The sequence below is a fragment of the Corella eumyota genome, chromosome 4, assembly GCF_963082875.1.
Source record: "Corella eumyota chromosome 4, kaCorEumy4.1, whole genome shotgun sequence".
Lineage (NCBI taxonomy): Eukaryota > Metazoa > Chordata > Ascidiacea > Phlebobranchia > Corellidae > Corella > Corella eumyota.
The window spans coordinates 14,683,301-14,701,446 of record NC_137493.1 but is presented as its reverse complement, the minus strand read 5'-3'; the positions used below and the strand labels follow the sequence as shown (position 1 = coordinate 14,701,446).

The 18,146-nt window shown below is 30.0% G+C and overlaps 6 protein-coding genes across 6 annotated transcripts; 2 read left to right on the top strand and 4 right to left on the bottom strand.

The window, feature by feature from the left end:
• Window positions 1-51: 51 nt before the first annotated feature.
• Window positions 52-2,965, bottom strand: LOC145750504 (protein STPG3-like). Its single transcript, XM_082566556.1, has 9 exons — window positions 2,724-2,965; window positions 2,101-2,192; window positions 1,801-1,871; window positions 1,578-1,628; window positions 1,326-1,399; window positions 1,011-1,154; window positions 775-942; window positions 551-706; window positions 52-487 (listed from the first exon to the last, which is right to left on the bottom strand). The coding sequence occupies exons 1-9, from the start codon at window positions 2,899-2,901 to the stop codon at window positions 354-356; spliced, it is 1,068 nt and encodes a 355-aa protein (XP_082422682.1). The 5' UTR covers window positions 2,902-2,965; the 3' UTR covers window positions 52-353.
• A 575-nt stretch (window positions 2,966-3,540) lies between these two features.
• On the bottom strand, window positions 3,541-4,438 carry LOC145751256 (gamma-secretase subunit PEN-2-like). Its single transcript, XM_082567362.1, has 2 exons — window positions 4,309-4,438; window positions 3,541-4,129 (listed from the first exon to the last, which is right to left on the bottom strand). The coding sequence occupies exons 1-2, from the start codon at window positions 4,367-4,369 to the stop codon at window positions 3,885-3,887; spliced, it is 306 nt and encodes a 101-aa protein (XP_082423488.1). The 5' UTR covers window positions 4,370-4,438; the 3' UTR covers window positions 3,541-3,884.
• LOC145751254 (G patch domain-containing protein 11-like) lies at window positions 4,374-5,426 on the bottom strand. Its single transcript, XM_082567359.1, has one exon. It carries the CDS (start codon window positions 5,239-5,241, stop codon window positions 4,495-4,497), a length of 747 nt encoding a protein of 248 aa, XP_082423485.1. The 5' UTR covers window positions 5,242-5,426; the 3' UTR covers window positions 4,374-4,494.
• A 484-nt stretch (window positions 5,427-5,910) lies between these two features.
• LOC145751253 (serine/threonine-protein phosphatase PGAM5, mitochondrial-like) lies at window positions 5,911-7,132 on the top strand. The gene has a single exon (XM_082567358.1). It carries the CDS (start codon window positions 6,006-6,008, stop codon window positions 6,795-6,797), a length of 792 nt encoding a protein of 263 aa, XP_082423484.1. The 5' UTR covers window positions 5,911-6,005; the 3' UTR covers window positions 6,798-7,132.
• On the top strand, window positions 7,122-9,534 carry LOC145751255 (U1 small nuclear ribonucleoprotein A-like). The gene is made up of 6 exons (XM_082567360.1): window positions 7,122-7,239; window positions 7,600-7,772; window positions 8,249-8,353; window positions 8,437-8,479; window positions 8,550-8,658; window positions 9,054-9,534. The coding sequence occupies exons 1-6, from the start codon at window positions 7,176-7,178 to the stop codon at window positions 9,211-9,213; spliced, it is 654 nt and encodes a 217-aa protein (XP_082423486.1). The 5' UTR covers window positions 7,122-7,175; the 3' UTR covers window positions 9,214-9,534.
• An 83-nt stretch (window positions 9,535-9,617) lies between these two features.
• LOC145750919 (fatty acid hydroxylase domain-containing protein 2-like) lies at window positions 9,618-11,805 on the bottom strand. The gene is made up of 6 exons (XM_082566990.1): window positions 11,691-11,805; window positions 11,395-11,515; window positions 11,118-11,321; window positions 10,845-10,950; window positions 10,309-10,475; window positions 9,618-9,768 (listed from the first exon to the last, which is right to left on the bottom strand). Exons 1-6 carry the CDS (start codon window positions 11,803-11,805, stop codon window positions 9,618-9,620), a joined length of 864 nt encoding a protein of 287 aa, XP_082423116.1.
• Window positions 11,806-18,146: the final 6,341 nt, after the last annotated feature.

The following is an 18,146-nucleotide window of genomic DNA, read 5'->3' as shown; positions in this document are numbered from 1 at the left end:
TTGTTTAAATCTACTAAAAACATCTAAAACCAAACAAAATGTTATATTAAAACAAGTCTTTATTATAAAAATTTCTAAAAAAGGAACAGTAACAATATCTAAAGTGCATAACACTAGTTTTTGGCATTTTTTTAATCTCAAAAAAGTTAATCTGATATTCACAGTGAAAAAAAAAGGCAATGGCAAATATTAATATCAGTCGCAATAATCACTTTGTTGGCAATTTTTACGTTAAATACAAAAGACAGTGTGCTAAAATAAATAATTTATACAAAATGGTTAGGTATCAAATTTAGAAAAAAAACTACAACCTACTGAATTGGCTTTCAATTTTTTTTTCATGCATAAATAATTTACAAAGTAGCGAATGGTCCAATATCATGCCTTTTAAATCTTCTTTCGACGCACATCGTAAAAGCTGGATGAGAAGGTTTTACATTTCTTGTGGCCAATCTAGGATTGTACATATCAGGTGCTGGAACATTTACTAAAAAAATATCAAAAATTTTTGAACAAAAAAAATATAATATTTTTAAATTTGAATACTTACATGATTTTGACCAAATTTTGTTGGGCAATTTGCAAGCCATTGTAAAAGCTGGTGACCTTCTCATAATAAGTCTTGTAGCTATTTCCGGTTCATATTGGTTTGAAGCTGGTATGCCTTCCTTGAACTTAGGAACCATTTCTAGGTTGTGTCTAATTCCTATTTAAATAAAAATACTTTGGTTTAGCCAGTATTTTTAGTCTTATTAGTAAGGAAAATGAATTTACCGATACTATGGCTAGGAAACTCAGGTCTGCAGATTTGTTTAGGCCCAAGCGTTGATTTTTGTTCGTATAGTGAAGCAGATGGCCATCTTAACTCAAAGTTGGTTTTGTGAGTGAAAGGGCTGTGAGATCGGAACCATAATTTTGACCAAGCTTTCTGACCACTACCCTCTATTAAAAATAAATTGTCAAAGTAGAATAAATTTTTGTTAATTTTACGATTTAAATTTTTTTTTTACCCTTTTCTGCTTCCTTTTTGCCAAATGAGAAAGCTGGGGCATTAGTTTCGTAAAGGGGTTTATTTCGGGGTGAGTAAGTGGTGGGTGTGGGGCCAGACATGTCAATTCTTAGTGGGGGTCGACTTTCCATTGCATCATGCCAAGCTAGAGATAAATTATTTAATTTTTAAAAGTTAGGACTGTGTTGAGGGTCCAAGCTAAAGTTTATTTATAATACTGGTATAATGATATATCATTTTAAAATTTATAATACTTTCTGCTTAAAGCTCGACCTTAAATTTATTTTAAGTGGAAACAATAATGGTTATTACTTACTTAATAGCTTTGGGGGTGATTTTGCATATCCATAACTTAATAAAGAACTAGGTCTTCTATTGTACATTCTATGTCTGTAAATATAATTATCAAATTATAAAATTACAGATTTAAAAACAAATGATTACACTTTGAAATCGGTGGTTCTAAAATCAAGATATATTTTTTGTAGTTGTTAATTTATACTTGTTTAAAATATTCAGTTAAATTTTGATGTTAAGAAATTGTATTTAATTCATTTTGAAGACTAACCTGGCTGATACAGTAGCCATTCTCATGACCCTTTGATTTTCATTCGATTGTCTAAAATAAAAAAAATATTTATTAGAAAACTATCTTTCTTATATTTAAATTAAGTTTGGTAAATTTTGAAAAATGGTGTATATTAATAGTTGTAGTTTTTTAAACAAGACAGCTTTAACCTTGAAGTTTGAATTGGTTTGTCAATATTTAAATTACATAAGGTTTAAGTTACCTTGAAGCTATCCATCTTGTGTAGTTTGGGTCTTGATGAAAACAAGGAGATTTCGGTTTATAACTACTTCCCTAAAAAATGAATACCTTTTTATCTATATTCTTTTGGCATATAATTACTCATACTTTAAACTACAAAAAAACATTTCTTCAATACAATTATTAAAGCCTTCTAATTTTTTAGAAATAGAATTTTTATTAATGTGTGATACATAACCTGTTTTGGGGTCTTATAGGTTATTGAATTTGTTGGTTAAATTATTAAATGTTTTTATAGCTATACTATTTAGTTAATATTTACCCTGTAAGTTGTTTTAACATTTTGATTGGATCGAATAAATTCATTTAATCCTTTAGTTGGCGAATTGTTAACTTCATGTTTTACATCAATACCTACATAAAAAATATATATTTTAATCATATATATATATATATATTTTAACAAAAAGCATATAATAGTTTAGTAACAAAATAAATTAGATGATATTGCAGTTTTTAGTTATTTTTTTTTGTATGTATATATATATATATATCTTTTTCATTGATGTGGGAAGGTTGAATGCGCGACCTAAACATACAGTAACAACTGTTACCCCGACACAGTCTCGAGTTGCCTGCGGCAGTTTTAAATATTATAGATTACAATTGCCCAATAATTATGCTGCTGATTATGTGCTGGCTCAGCAGGAGTTTATACCGTTTATAGCGCCTTACTCAAGGGCGCTACAGCATGAGAGCAGTGGGGATTAAACCAACAACCTCATGTGGTGTAGCAAGTTTTCCTTCCACTACACCACGCTGTTCATTGTAAGGTATAGTTAGACTTTTAGTACATTACAAATAATACTATACTGTATACAAGGTATTGTATTAAACAGTGAACTGTAGTCTAAATAGACATATAAAAACGAATTGTAAACATACCACTGTCTGCACCATCATTAGACCCAACCTCATTTTCGATCGCATCCCTCACTTGAGGGGGTAATATAGCAGGAAAACTTTCTAAATCAGGATGTTCTTCTTGTTGTATTGCTTCAAGTAGTTGCCGATTTTCTTCTGTGTCGATATTTACATCCATTACAGGAGGCAGACTAGTCATGACTGTAGTTTTGTTAAGTTTTATGTAAAGAATGCATAGTTAATTTGTCTTTAAAGTCTAGGCAGTTTCTATAAAGAAAGAAAACTAGATATTATGTTTAATATAAAAACGTGTTACTTTAAAGTACTGCAAAATAGAAACAGTGGAGATCGAACCCAGGACCTTATGTAGTTAAGCCAAGCAAGTGTCCTTTTTTATACACAACTAGTTTATTTTATATTAAGCTTTTTTTTATTATATTAAGCTTTAAATAAGGTTAAGATTAAAATTAGTATTTTTGACTAATTTTAACAGCTTAATGTAGTATTTAAAATTAGATTTAACCAGTTTAATAGTTATTAATACTATTTGTAATATCTACGCGTAGGTTATATAAGTTAAATCAATTTAAATATCAAGTTTACGAAAGTGAATTGGCAGAAAGAGTCCTTGGCAACCATGTTGATAAATTGGAGTTATAACCCCGTTTCAAACGCCGCGCAATATGTTGTGCCAGTAGTTTTAGAATCTATTTTAAATAACTTAATTGCGGGTTTAAACGCCAAGTTTTTGCATAAATTTTTAATTCTATTAATATACTATATAATATATCTTAAGTACTCTTTTTCCCCTATATCCATGAAAATAATGATTTTTCTTCTTGAAAAGTTTTTATTTATTATTACTTAAATGAAATGAGATATTTAATACACAATGTAATATTTAAAAGAAAAAATGATTCACAAATAAAATCAGTTACTATAAAATACTTTTTATTACCATACATAACAATAAGAATTTTAAAACTGTTTTAATAAATAGGCCCAACAAAAAGTAAGATCTTGAATTACAGTTTAATGATTTAAAGTTAATAACAACAAAAATTAAAAACAAAAAATTCTTAGTACATTAAAATAACAAATTTTATAATAAATGAAACTGTGTAAGAACATTTCAAAAATACAAAAAAATGGTCAACAACTCGATGCAAAAATTTTATAAGTTTATGGTATTCCTTGTGGAATAATAAACGATAAAACATCCCCCGTTTCCCCCCAAGCCGCTCTATTCTGTTGGAAAATAACATTCCATACAATTATTCCAATTATCCAAATTACCGAGCCAATAGCAGAGCGAATAACATAAGATTTCATTTGTTGTTGTTCTTCAAACGCAGGTTTGATAAACGCTTCTCTACTAAACCAAACTGCGTTAATAAACCATAAAAATGGAAGAGCAAAAAATCCACCTAAAAGATAAAAATATGTTAAATAAAAAATACTTTTATTGAATTTTTTTGATATAGAACTACATTTAAGGTAAATTTAAGACTCTTTTTTAAAAGAAGGATTTATAACTGTTAAAGAATGATTATAAAATTTAACATTAGTATTCACATTGTATTGTAGTTTAAAGTTTTTGTTTTACCAATATAATATTTTCTGCATAACTCCAGCTTATCGGGATTCTCCATTTTTTCCAAATTCATTTTGACTTAAAAACTGTATTTATTTAATTTAAATCACAAAAAAAGTTCCTAAAAAAATAAAAAATATAAATAAAATTTTTTAATGAAAAATTGTTTAAAAGTTTAACTTATTTAAAAAAAATGTATTATAAATCATCATGACATTTTGAAGCATCGCCAGGGCAATTATTTTCTAACTCAGCGTTACTAGCATATTGTTCAGCACACCAAATACAATAAAAATAAGTTTTTCGAAGATAATCAGTTAACATCGATAATTTATCCTCCAGATTATACTCCTCTTCATCAACCTCTTCCTCTTCATCATTTTCCTCCGTTTTTAGAGTGTACTCTGGCCAAAAAAAATCGTAAACTGGATATTCGATTTCGTTTTTGCTATCCAAATTATGACACACTTTCTGGCTTTTGTATAAATCGTTTTGTGATTGTTGCGAGGAAAATTTCAAACTCATTCTAGAGCGAAAATCAGTTCTTTGTAGGTTTTCAAATTTAATCTTTTTTTCGTTGAGTATTTTTTTAAGGTTGCGCTTTATTTCGAGTCGTTTTTCATCATGTGCTCGTTTTCCTAACCCCTCCCTGTTTGATTTAAGTTGTATAGGAACAGGATCAACTCTGCCTTGACCCGATTTTCCGAGTCCCTTGCCATCGACATAACCCATTTTCGACATTAATTTAAAACCCAAATTGTCAGTAGAAATAGCCGTCGATAAACCCTTATCTCTTGTTTCTTTTTCGATAACAATTTTCGATTTGGTTTTAATGTTTTTCTTGTTTAAATCTTCAGGTATTTTTCGTTTTCGAGACATTGATAGTGTAGCTTGTTTCGAGGCTTGTTCAACGAATATATCAGACATATAATCACATTCTTCCATGGCTGTGTATAAAGGTTAATTTTAAATATATTATATTATTATTTCATTTCAATTTAAAAAAATTCTAAAATTATTTAATATTGAATATTTTCTTATTATTTAGATTGGAGACTTTAAATCTTCATATTAAAAAGCATGCCAGTAAAATATTTAAAAATGACTGATGGTCTTTTATTACAGGTTGATTAAACCTCATGTATTTAAATTATAACCAAAAAAACATTACTTTACAGTTTTATAAACGTAGGCGTTAAAAATATGACGTCATTTCTATGATTTGGTTTATTAGGGAAAACACCTTTTTCATATGTTTGAAAGGAAATATTAAAACAACGATATTTTATCATCTCCGTATTATTTTTAAACCTAATAAACATTATTTTATTAATTTTCAATTTAAAGTTTTATATATGCGTTTTTATTTTGTAGTTTTAAAAATATTAAAGGTGTGAGGACAAACTGAGAAAATAAGTGGCTAATCAACCATAGCTTCTTCCATGCTTCCCTTATTTTTTTATTTAAAATAAAAACGACGTAGGAACGTTTGCTATAATCGTATTTAAAACTTAATTTAATTGCTTAGTAAATACAATATTTCGTGGGTTTAAACTATAATATAAGCACACTCATATTTCCCTCAAGTTATTTTATCTATAGCGTGCATTAAGAATAAAATTGTTATGAAAACTTACTTTTAAACGAATAAATTTGTTTTTAAAAAAAAAAAATTGTTAAATTTAATTTTAGGCGTTTGGGGTAAAAAAATGAATTATTCCAAGGTATTTAAGATAGTATTGGGCAGCATAACAGGCAGTGGTGCGTTGTTGTATTGCAAACAAAAAATAAACACTTCTGAAAATAAACATTCAGTTTTCGCTGCGTCACCACTTTTTAAAAATGACGATTCGCCGATAAAATGGGATGCAAACTGGGATCAAAGAAACAAGGAAAAATCCAATGCGACTCGAAATATTATTCTGATCCGACATGGGCAATATCATTTAAACATGACAGAGGATAAAGAAAAAAAACTCACAAGTCTCGGAAAGGAGCAAGCAATCTACACAGGGATGCGGTTGAAGTCCCTCGGATTGGACGAGAAAATTACAGTTTTCTTTCAAAGCACGATGGTACGAGCACAAGAGACGGCGGAATTGATCTACAAACAATTGGGAAACTCTGAAATTGAGATCCTAAATTCAGATTTGCTCAGAGAAGGAGCTCCAATTGTTCCGGAGCCTGTGATCACCCACTGGAACCCAGACCCGAAGACATTTTTTGTTGATGGGGCCAGAATTGAAACTGCATTCCGGAATTTTATCCACCGAGCTCCTCCGGAGCAAGAAAAAGATTCGTACGAGGTCATCGTATGTCATGGAAACGTGATTCGTTATTTTGTGCTGCGTGCTCTCCAGCTCCCACCAGAGGCCTGGTTAAGGTTAAGTTTACGACATGCCAGCATCACATGGCTCTGTGTGCGCCCTAGTGGCCGAGTTTCGCTTAAAGGATTAGGAGATTCTGGTCACATCCCAACTGATAAATTAACTTTTGAATAAACATTTTCGTAAAAAATTATATTCTAAATACTTGCCTATTATCACAACTTTTCTTTTTAATTAATATCACCGTTGGGAATTTTAAAAATTGAATATTAAAATATTTAATTGTGGACTCTTTTGTAAATGAAAATTAATGTTTTTTAGGTATTTTTTGATTATTGCATTTTTACATTTTTGTGATCAAAGTTCTCTTTTGTTTATTATTGAAAAATTTAATTTTGGTTTTTGCATGGGTAATGTTACTCATATAATCAATTTTATTAGGCAAGGTTTGTTTTAATTTTTCTATATTCTTTATATATTCTATGTAATAGTTAGACAATTTCTTTCTAGACAAAAATTAGGGTTTTATTCTTAAAAAATTTTTGGTAAAAAATGGATATAAGTCCGAATCACACGATTTACGCGAACAATCTAAATGAAAAGATCAAGAAAGAAGGTAAGTCTATATAATAAAGTACCTTTGTTATTTTAATCCATTTTAAAAAGTTTTCTAAAGACCATTGTATTAAAGTATTATTTTTTTAACGCTATTGCTTTTGTATTGTAAAGAAACAATACTAGCTTTTGTACTTTTAAGTCACATATTTTGTCCGGTTCTAAACAAAACATAATTACACTACAGGTCTCCTAAATTATCTCGTCTGGATTACGGTCCTCCTAAATTCTCTCCTATAGTAAATGGAACGTTGTTTTGTTTAGAGTCGGACAACATACATGACCCATACTTTTTTTACAGTATTTCCTCAATTTTTTATTTAATATTTTAAAAAATAAAAATATTTTTTGACATTCATAGAGTTGAAGAAGTCACTCTATGCCATTTTCTCTCAATTTGGGCAAATCTTGGAGATTGTGGCTTTAAAGACATTAAGAATGAGAGGACAAGCATTTGTAATTTTCAAGGAAATAAATAGTGCAACTGATGCTCTTAGAGCCATGCAAGGATTTCCATTCTATGATAAACCAATGGTAAAGTTTTTGTTTTTGAATTCATCTCAGCAATGCTTACACTTTTTTTGTATATATCTTTATCCCCGATGTGGGAAGGTCAAATACGCGACTTAAACATAGAGAACTGTTAGCCCGACCCAATCTGGAGTTGCCTGTGGAAGTTTGGGATATTATAGATTATAATTGCCCGATAATTATGCTGCTGATTAAGTGCTGGCTCAGCAGGAGTGCATACCATTTATAGTGCAATACTCAAGGGCACTACAGCATAAGACCACTTGGGCTCGAACACAGGACCTCATGTAGTGTAGGAAGTGTTCTGACCACTACATCATGCTGCCAATATTTTTTTGGTATTGTATGGTAAACGAACCCAGAACCTCATGTTGTAATGCCAAGTGTTTTAACCACTACAGTGCTACTGGTATTAATGAACAGTAACTATCTTTTTTTTACCATATTTAATTGTTTGGTTATTTTGATTACTATTACAGAGATTGTCTTATGCTAAAAAGGACTCGGATGTGATAGCTAAAATTAAAGGAACTTATGTTGAGAGAACCAAGGAAAAAAAGAAGAAGAGAAAGGAACCGAAAAAGGCAAATACTAGTTTTTAAAGTAGATTTTTGTAATTGTTTTTTGTACCAATTTTAACGTCATATTTTTAAATTTATATTTTTAGGCAAAATCAGCTGCGCCTGCTGCACCAACACCTCAAAATAAAGGTAAAAATGCAACCTAAATTTATTTTTATGTTTTTTTAATAATTTTTATATACCAATTTTTTTTTCCAAGCTCCAGGATTTGAAGATGATGGGAGCGAAAATCCTTTGAACCACATCCTCTTCCTTAACAATCTTCCTCCAGAAACACAGGAAGGAATGATAAACATGCTCTTTAACAGGTGGGTAAATGGGTAAATTTCGACCAGGGTTTTATTTTAGAAAAGGCGATGTGGGTTGGGTAAGTGTGGGTAACAGATTTGTTCATGGGTAACCATCTTCGAAGAGCCCCAATTCTGGACCCCAACCCAAAATTTTAAGCAAGCACTTTTGTTCAGTAATAAATAACTTCGGAAAAAGTATTTTGGACTCCTTAAAGAAGATAACTTTCTCTCGGAGTTAAACAACTCTCTTCGTGGATGCCTTTTTTTCACATCGTCAGGCATCTGAGATGCTGTGACCCCTATATACCCTACAATAGGCCCTTAAAAGAAGAATTTGTATGATATAATAGATGTTTTCCTTAGGTGTGGCAAAATTTAAATTTATTTCTAATTTTACGCTTCTTTTGCTTTAGGTTTGTTGGGTTTAAAGAAGTTCGTTTAGTGCCCGGTCGCCATGACATTGCATTTGTTGAATTCGAGATGGAATCCCAGGCCTCCGATGCCAAAGATGCTTTGCAGGGATTTAAAATCTCACCTACCCATGCCATGAAAGTTACTTTCGCTAAAAAATAAACTTTCCGAGCGATGCTAAGGGCAAAATAATTTTTTCTGGCAATATTTTTGGTTAGACTTTTTTCAAAATGGGTAATATTTTTTAAAATGTTTTATTTTGAGTTGGTTTAATTTAGAAAAAGATAGACAACTACAAAAAACTACACGTTAAAAAAAGTTATTAAATAGTTTTTTTTTTAATTTTTAATCAATCATAATTAATTTTCTTTCTTAAAATTCCATTGCACAAATCATGATCAAAATGATTTGGAAATTCTTTTATTTTATCACCAAGTGCTCCTTTGGCATTGCACGCTTGGATTGTTGTTTTTTAAATAAATCACAAAAAAAAATTATTTTTTCAATATTAAAAAAGGTCTAGAAAAATTAAAAATTTCTTGAGCTAGAGCAAATATTAAAACCTTTTAGTTTGAATTTTCGTCTGGTACTCGCTTGTCTATAGGAGCGCTTCCATAAAACACAATATCTCTTTTACATTCGATCGATTTCTTGAATTGCAAATCGGTTTGATGAAAATTATCAAGAATGCCATTGGCACCATAACATTCAGTAAACCTGAAAAATATTTTTGTAAGGTAATGTATATGGTGGGAACTTCTGCCAAACTAAAAACCAATTGTCAGGTTTGTTTTTAGTGTAAAGGGCAGTAATAGTCTATCTTTAACTTTTTAATACAATTCGAGACTGAATTGGGGTAACGAATGTGATGCTATTTTTGGGCCGTGAAGTCGGCCTTCCCACATCAAGTATGAATTTATATAATGTAACGAATCCGCCGTATCGTTGTTTATTCTTAAGCCTTATCTATTCCTTGTCACGTGTTTACACCTAGAGTCTCTCGTCTTTAAACCTTATCGTTATCACGTGTGCTGTATCACGTGACTTGTAGCTTTAACTGTTTAATTGTATTTGTATGAAGTATTCGTGAGAGAAAAAAACGGTTGTATGTTTATCTTTACGCAATAATAAACTTTAAGTTATAAAACGGGTTTTCTTACGAAAGATAGCAGACTTAATTGTTACAATAACAACATTAACTCAGCTTAGTGCTAAGATTGTGAACTAAGCCTTTTTAAATTAGTGTTTTTACATTACTTGGTATGATGATAATTGTGAAATTGTGGCGAAGAAAAGAATGGAAAATGATAGTTGCTATGGTGTAGGCACGTGTCGACGTGAGCAACTATCAACCAATACCACATCACAACTGCATGGGATCCTAAAATTACTGGTGGTCCAATTAGTGGTAAGATATTTGATATCTAAACATCAAACAAAAATCCTTGGTCTTATTTTTGCATTGTTTTTATATTTAACAACGGGGTGTAGTAGTAAAAACACTTGCTACACTACATAAGGTCGTGGGTTCAATCCCCACTGCTGTTATGCTGTAGCGCCCTTAAGTAAGGCACTATAAACAGTACGAACTCCCGCTGAGCCAATACTTAAATAGCAGTTTAATTATCCGACAATTATAATCTATAATATCTTAAACTGCCAAAGGCACCTCGAGACTTGGGTTGAGGTAGCTGATGTTACTCCGATGTTATGTTTAGGTCGTACAGTCGACCCTCCCACATCGAGAATAAAGATGTATAAAAAAACGTTAATAGAGTATTTGAACTATTTACGATGTGCTCAATTGGATGTGTATATAATGCAGCAATGCTAATTGGTTCTATCCATTCATGATGTTGTTTATGAATGCGTTTGTAGAACATTGGATGGTGTAGTAACCTGTTAAAATAATAACAATCCCCATTTTACACTTTATCTGTTTTTAAAAGTTTAAAGTATGTAAAAAATGTTTAAGTCGTGTTGATTAATGCTTTAACTTTTTGTCCAAACGCCATTTTTTGGCTTAAAAAATAAACCTTAAGATTTTCTAACATTTTTTTTCTAACCTGTGCGTATAATAAAAAAGAACTTCGTCTAACAGGGTAAACCCGTAATAATGTAAATACGCTATCGGTAACGATGGTAACGGTGTAAGTGCAGTGACACCTCTCCATTTCATTACAGGATACAGTAAAAACACAGCAAAACACGACATCAGTAAGTTGCCATAAGCAACTTTGAAACATTGAATAAATCTTGCTTGGTCGACATTGAATAATTCAGTTTTAAATTAAAATGTTTCTATAAGGTGATGTTTACCTAATAAGTGTAACCTAAAATACCGGTGCATTTTTGCCTTTTTCAATCTTGTATTTTCGTAAAAAAATCGGTTTTCCAGTTAGGTCTAAAACCATCATAGGAATATTCACGCAGCAAAATGATATAAAAATGCATACCGCAGTACCTACAAAGTAATTCAACAAGTTAACTTAAAATACTTAAACTAAAATTGCAGTCCAAAAGCTATCGCTACAGTTTTAGCAATTTGCCCACAGTGCTTTTTGTGCTTTAATTGTGTAAATATATATATTTATACATAGTAAAGATAAGGTGTTATTCTCTATATTTATTTCTCCTACCCAAGGTTAAAAGCCAGAAGTCGTTTTTGCCAAATTTATCCAAAATAAAGTTCGACCATAACTTTTCGACATATTCATGAACAGAACTATAATACTCAATGATTTTCAGGTACATGTTAGCCTTTTTATCTTACCCAAAACTAACAAAATTGCTTTATCAAAAATACACAAAAGCTGTTTTGCAAACCGCAGTTAATAAGTAACTCTTCGGCTTCATGTTTGTTTGTATAATATTAAGGGTACCAAATGTAAAATCACAAGTCAAGAAAGCTTCAAATAATGCCTGATATTAATTCTTTTAAAATAAAATTTGGTTTTGTTTATTTTTAAGGTGGAAAGGCCGGTTATACAGCCTAAACATAAGGTAAACATATTTTCTCTTTGCCTAGTCTGATGTTGACTTTTGTAGTTAATTGTAAAATAATCAAACTTTAAATTTTTTTGGGACTGGCTGGTGTTGGTGCTGTTTATATCACCTTACTCAAGGGTATAGCACTCAGCAAAGATCGAACCCAGGACCTCATGTAAGGATTTTAAATTATACACACTTTGAAGCAAATATATAAAAGATTTAAAACAAATCGCACTTAATTAACATGTGTGCTCAAAACTGTTAAAACAAGTTAGTGTTTCGATCTCTGGATTTACGCATCTAGAAAACAATAACATGTTATGTATTGTTTATTTCTTACGACTAAATGTTGTTTTCGCCAGCTGCTTTGCATACAAAGAGTTAAAGTAAGATACTAAATGTGCGTTTTATGAAAACACGTTATTTTTGCAAACCCATTTTTTAAAACTAATTTTATTTCCAAAGCTTCATTTTTGATTTGAACTTTTTTGAGAAGGGGCCGTTTTAAAAAAATATCTGCCTGGGGTGCTAGTAATCCAAAGGTGATTTTTTGTAGGTTTCGGTAGACCTATTTCAAAAAATGTAATTCGCATGGTGTTTCTATATAAGTTTACGTCCGGTATTAATTATACTTGTGGGGATAACATTTTACAAGGATACTCTATACATTTCCTAAAACATTTTTGTTACACTACACGAAATAAAACAAGATCTTGTATTAATATTACTTTAAGCAGATAAAATTAACTTAAAAATATAAATTTGATAGCCTAACGTGAGGCATAAACCTAATTTTTTTGTTAAAATGCTCACGTGACTTTTTTAAAACTATATTTCAATTAACAGTACCAACTTAATTTAGTTACTAAAGTTAATCAACCGTTTAAAAAAACAAGATTTTTATTCCGTTTAAATGAGTCACTAATTTACAAAGAATAGCCAGGAAGTGATATATATGTATTATATATTAAAACGCAAAAAAACAATGTATTTCTTGTTATATAAAGCCTATATAAACAGACACATTTTTCCTAAAAGTTACATGTTTAGAAATAAGTAATGGCGTAATATACATTTATATGTATAATTATTAGGAACTTTAATTTATTTTAAAATTAAATTTTGATTTTAGGTTTTGCAAAATAAATTTTTTGAATAAAACCAACATTATGCGAAATATTGCTTTTTCAGTTTTTGTCGTAGCGGTAATTCTTTTAGGTAAATACTTATTTTTTTTTTGTTTGCATTTGTAAATAATGATTTTTGGTTTTAAATTTAATTTAAAATTAATGTTTTTTGTTTCAAATCTGCCTCTAACTAGTGGCTATCTTAAATACAATGTAATCAAGGTTTTAAGTAGGTCAGCAGTAGGAAACAAACCTTAGACATTTACGTCTACGAAGTACTGCTTTTACAAAAAAAAATTTGAAAAAAATAATTTTTTGGTAAGAAATAATTTTTATTTTTGTTTTAAGGAAAATGTGATGCAATTCCAGATCCCCCGTTGCCACCAGGTAAACTTTTTAATCCGTGTAAAGATATTTGTTCGTGCAAAATATTTGCAGTTGTTTCAAGATAAGGCAAAACTTAAAACACCCATTAAAAACAGGCATGTGCAGTAGTTAAACTACTGAGCATCACTCCATGAAATCCAAATTTTGATTTTTGCTGTCTTAGCAATTTTTTTACTCTAATGTTACCAAATTTAAACAAAACTGATTGATTTTAATTTAGTAATTCTATAAAATCGGGCAATTTAAAACTAGGTAGGGGGAACAAAAGTTACTTTATGTTAAAACTGTAAAATTAAAAAAAAAACATTTAAACTGTACAACTTAAACGACTAGTTTCAGTGAGCTGCGACAATGGCAACACCGTAGTGGAAGTTGTGCCTGATACGTTTGGCTTGGCAAGTTTTGACGGCTACACCGTTATTATTGCTCCAGAACAACTGTCATCTTCTCAACTGGTATCTCCGTTTGATTTTTGTTCTGCCGATACTCAAAGCGACACCAGCGCACAATTCGCTTTTGGTGTTCATAGTTGTTTTCCCACCATAACTGTAAGCTAATGTCTAACTTATTGAGCAATATAGTTTTTTTTTGGTAATCCAACCTATGGTCACATAAAGGAGCGTGGTGTAGTTGGTAGAACACTCTCTACGTTACATGAGGTCCTGGGTTCGATCCCTAGTGATCTATCTAGTGCTGTATCGCCCTTGAGTAAGGCTGGGTTGGGGTAGCTAATGTTACTCTATGCTTAGGTCGCGCATTCGACCTTACCACATCTGGGGTAAATTTATATACAAAAAATAGTAACATATCGATTTTGTTTACTGCGCAAAACTGTTCAAGATTTTCTTATAAGCTGTGTTTAATAAAAACAACAATATGGAAATCAACTGATGATAAAATATAAATTAAATTTGTGTTGCAGGAGGATGCTGATTCTATTAACTACGTTTATCGAGCTTGGGCAATTTTTAATGTCAACCAAAGTTTAAGTATTGGGCGATACATAAACCAACGTGTTAATGTTAAATGCAGTGTCCCGAACAACGGAAATATCACATCGGGGTCTTTTGTTGTACCAAATGTTAGGTAATTTATTTCATAAAAACTTTAAAAGAAAAATGTAATATATATTGGGTATCACCACATAAAACACTTGGTTCGATATAATCGTTGGGCTCAATAACTTTTCAACACAAAAACTTGTTGGCACTTACTAATATTTCAGAAAGTTCTTATTCCCCGAGGTAGAAGGAACTGGTGTATTTGATCTTTCCTTTGGGCTCTATCTTTTTAAAAACGACACAGTTTCCCATCCGTTCTGGCCCAACGACATTTATGTTCCAGACTATATTTATGCAGAGATTAACGATGATATTCCCAGCGACAACTTTACACTTCAGGTATTTTGATTCAGGTATTTTGAAACAAACAAGGTAAATTTGAATTCTAAATTAAATTTTTTTTATAGGCCCAAACTTGCTGGGCAACACCTTCTCCTGACTCTACCAGTAGTGTTTCTTATCCAATAATAGAGGGCGGGTAAATATAATGACATTATATTATCAATTATAGTGGAAATTGCATTTAAACAACTGTTTACTTGTTAGATGCGCCGTCGAGAATGCATTCGACTCAGCTGATGCAATTGAGATTCTTCTAAATTACAACCAAACAATCAGGTTCAGATTTAGATCATTTGTTTGGACCAATTTTACGCAGGAAAATCAGAAGATTTATGTCCACTGCCAAGTCGATTTTTGCGACACTTCTACTGGCCAAGATTGCACGACTGACGTAGGTTTTTGTCTTGTTTGTTGTTACATGTGTAGAACTTATACTTATGTCGAACTTTTTTTAAATTGTTTTACAGAACTGTATGAAACGTAGACGTCGTCGCAGTGTGGCTGGAAAAAACAGTCACGTGATAACAGTTGGACCAATGACAGTCAATACTGATTTATGCGAAAGGGTAAGTTACATTTCTACTAACATAACATAACCAAAAAATAAACAAATATAAACTTAAGCAAATAAAACTTGGCAATTGTTTAGGATAATGGCGGCTGTGAAGAATTATGTAATATGATCAACGGTGAAAAGCGATGTGCATGTCTTGGTGACCAAATTATTGGCAAAGATTTACATTCCTGCGCTGGTAAGTTGTTATATTGTTTAACAAAAAAAAAAAAACTGAAAAAATGCGTAAGGTAGCCTTAACTTAATCCTTATAGGTTAATTTCTCTAATCTTTAGTTCAAAAAGTGGGGCTGTCAAATTTGTTATAAAACCTATTTAATCAATTGCCCTGTTTAATTTTATAGAAGTTGTTCAGTATCAGGAAAATGTCAATGAAAATTGGTGGATTGATGATGTAGGCATGTTTGTTTGGTTGCTTGTTGGCATCGCAATAATTGCTGTTATTGCTGCGCTTTACAAAAAGAAATACTAAACCAAATCAATTCCTAAACCATACAATACATTCTCATCCCGGCTCTTACTATTTAAAGGTTGCACTATTTAACAATTCCAACATTGTAGCATAAGCTAGTATAACTAAACATTTAATTATTTTAACTTCAAAACTTTATGTTTTTTTTTTAATTTTCCTGCAGATAAATTATACGTTACATATTATTTAGATTTAAAAATAAGTATACTTAAAGGCACATTAAGTCAACAACTTACATTGAAGTATTTCCTTTGTCATAATAGAAAATGTACATTTTTGTGCGTTAATTTATAATGTATTATTAAAATGTTGTATTACTCAATTTTGTATTTCTGTTTTAAGCTGAAGGATTTTTTTTATATATTTTTGTAGAATAAGTTAATATAATGCTATTCAAAATGTTTAGCTAAGGTAACAGTTATGTTACAACTTTCATTTATACAGAAAAAGTTCGAAACACAACGTTGACATTCAATTACAAAAAAAAATTATAATATTGTTAAAGTGTTACGTTACAACTAATGTAAAAAAAAATGCAAAAAATATTAATAATTAATGAAGTTATAACAAATTTATTAATATTTTGCAAAATTTCAAAACTCAAATTTAAATATTTTATTAGATGTGCCTTGACCTAACTAACATTCAAAATATAACATTTTACCAAAATATTTAAAAAAACAAAAGTTAGAGGTATATTTCATATTGCCTATAGCGCCCCTCTCGACCTTATTTTGCTACCATGAAAAAAAAATTCAAAAAAGATGAAAATTTCAATTCAAATTTGAGTAGTACTATTAGAACCCAATTGATCTAAACAACGTATTTTTAATAAATTAGCAAAAAATATTAATAATTAATAAAGTTATGACAAATTTATTAACATTTTGCAAAATTTCAAAACTCAAATTTAAATATTTTATTAAATGTGCCTTGACTTTTTAGCAATTAAAGCTTATTCTTTTATTGCAATTAAGGCTTATTCTTTAACAATTTTTTTTTTGTAAATACGTACGCAAAATTGCAATGATGTTGAAACAGTTGCAGTGGCGAACTTGTTAAGGTGTTTGCTTTTGAATCATCAAATCCAAGATCGGATCCTAATGTTGACATTCGCTTACAAATAAAAATTTTCATTATTGTTAAAGTGTTACGTTACAACTAATAAACTTTTGAAAATGTATGAGCTACAAAATCTAAGCTGAAATGCATATAACGAATATAAAAACAATAATAAATACACTGACAATAACAATATGTTTCGAAATCTAAGATTTCGAACCATAATAAGGGTTCAATTGTAAATTAAAATAAAAAAATAATTAAATTAAAAAATTGTTTTACAGTTAAATTAAAGAAAATGATTCAAAACATATTTAAGTTTTAAAAACTATTTTTTTGTTATCTTAAAGTTAACTGAATTTTTAACATTCAGTTAAATACATAATTTAGCATTTTTTTAAAAACTAAAAGAGTTAAAAATTAAATAGATATTTATTTTTAAATTTAAGAAATTTAAATGATTGTTTGATGTGTTCGATAGTGTATCAAGTTTAAGAGCTTTAAAGTATTTGATTTAGTATGGGAATCTAAATAAATACATCCCAAAAAATAAATATTTATGTAGTAATAACAATATATCAAAGTTGGTTAACTAATGATAATTTTTGTAAATTTTTAAGAAAACTTGAAATATTTAACTGTATTTAAATTTTTTGATTAAGACAAAAAAATAATAACTTATTAAGAACAAAAATTTGTTACATACATTGTGATTCAATTTATATTTGAAAATGTAAAATATTAATTACCATGAAATATTATATAATCGAGGATAAAGCAATTTACATCCAAAACCATCCGAGCGTGATAGATAAAAACAGAAATCGGGGAGTTCCCCGAAGCGTCTTGAAGAAAATTGTAATTTATTTTTTCTTTTTGATTAGGTTTTTCTCGCTTTCACGTAAATAGTTGGAAGGTTAACAAAAAAAGTTCATCAGGTGCAACCTAAAAATGACGAAGTTAAATTCATAGTTTTAACATGTTATTAATATTAACTGTTTACAAAAGTATTTCTTCGTGCCAAAGTGTCTTGTTATATCTCTAATATTGTTATATCTCTACTGACGATCACAAAACTTC

Coding starts and splice junctions, on each gene's coding strand:
- LOC145750504 (XM_082566556.1), bottom strand. CDS start 2,901: ATGACTAGTCTGCCTCCTGTAATGGATGTAAATATCGACACAGAAGAA. Junction 1,629..1,800: donor ACAAGATGGATAGCTTCAAG/GTAACTTAAACC, acceptor TTTTTATTTTAG/ACAATCGAATGAAAATCAAA. Junction 1,155..1,325: donor ATCACCCCCAAAGCTATTAA/GTAAGTAATAAC, acceptor ATTTATCTCTAG/CTTGGCATGATGCAATGGAA.
- LOC145751256 (XM_082567362.1), bottom strand. CDS start 4,369: ATGAATTTGGAAAAAATGGAGAATCCCGATAAGCTGGAGTTATGCAGA. Junction 4,130..4,308: donor ATGCAGAAAATATTATATTG/GTAAAACAAAAA, acceptor TTTATCTTTTAG/GTGGATTTTTTGCTCTTCCA.
- LOC145751253 (XM_082567358.1), top strand. CDS start 6,006: ATGAATTATTCCAAGGTATTTAAGATAGTATTGGGCAGCATAACAGGC.
- LOC145750919 (XM_082566990.1), bottom strand. CDS start 11,805: ATGTACCTGAAAATCATTGAGTATTATAGTTCTGTTCATGAATATGTC. Junction 10,951..11,117: donor CTTTTTTATTATACGCACAG/GTTAGAAAAAAA, acceptor TTATTTTAACAG/GTTACTACACCATCCAATGT. Junction 10,476..10,844: donor CACATCCAATTGAGCACATC/GTAAATAGTTCA, acceptor TTTGATGTTTAG/ATATCAAATATCTTACCACT.
- LOC145751254 (XM_082567359.1), bottom strand. CDS start 5,241: ATGGAAGAATGTGATTATATGTCTGATATATTCGTTGAACAAGCCTCG.
- LOC145751255 (XM_082567360.1), top strand. CDS start 7,176: ATGGATATAAGTCCGAATCACACGATTTACGCGAACAATCTAAATGAA. Junction 7,240..7,599: donor TGAAAAGATCAAGAAAGAAG/GTAAGTCTATAT, acceptor TGACATTCATAG/AGTTGAAGAAGTCACTCTAT. Junction 7,773..8,248: donor CATTCTATGATAAACCAATG/GTAAAGTTTTTG, acceptor TTACTATTACAG/AGATTGTCTTATGCTAAAAA.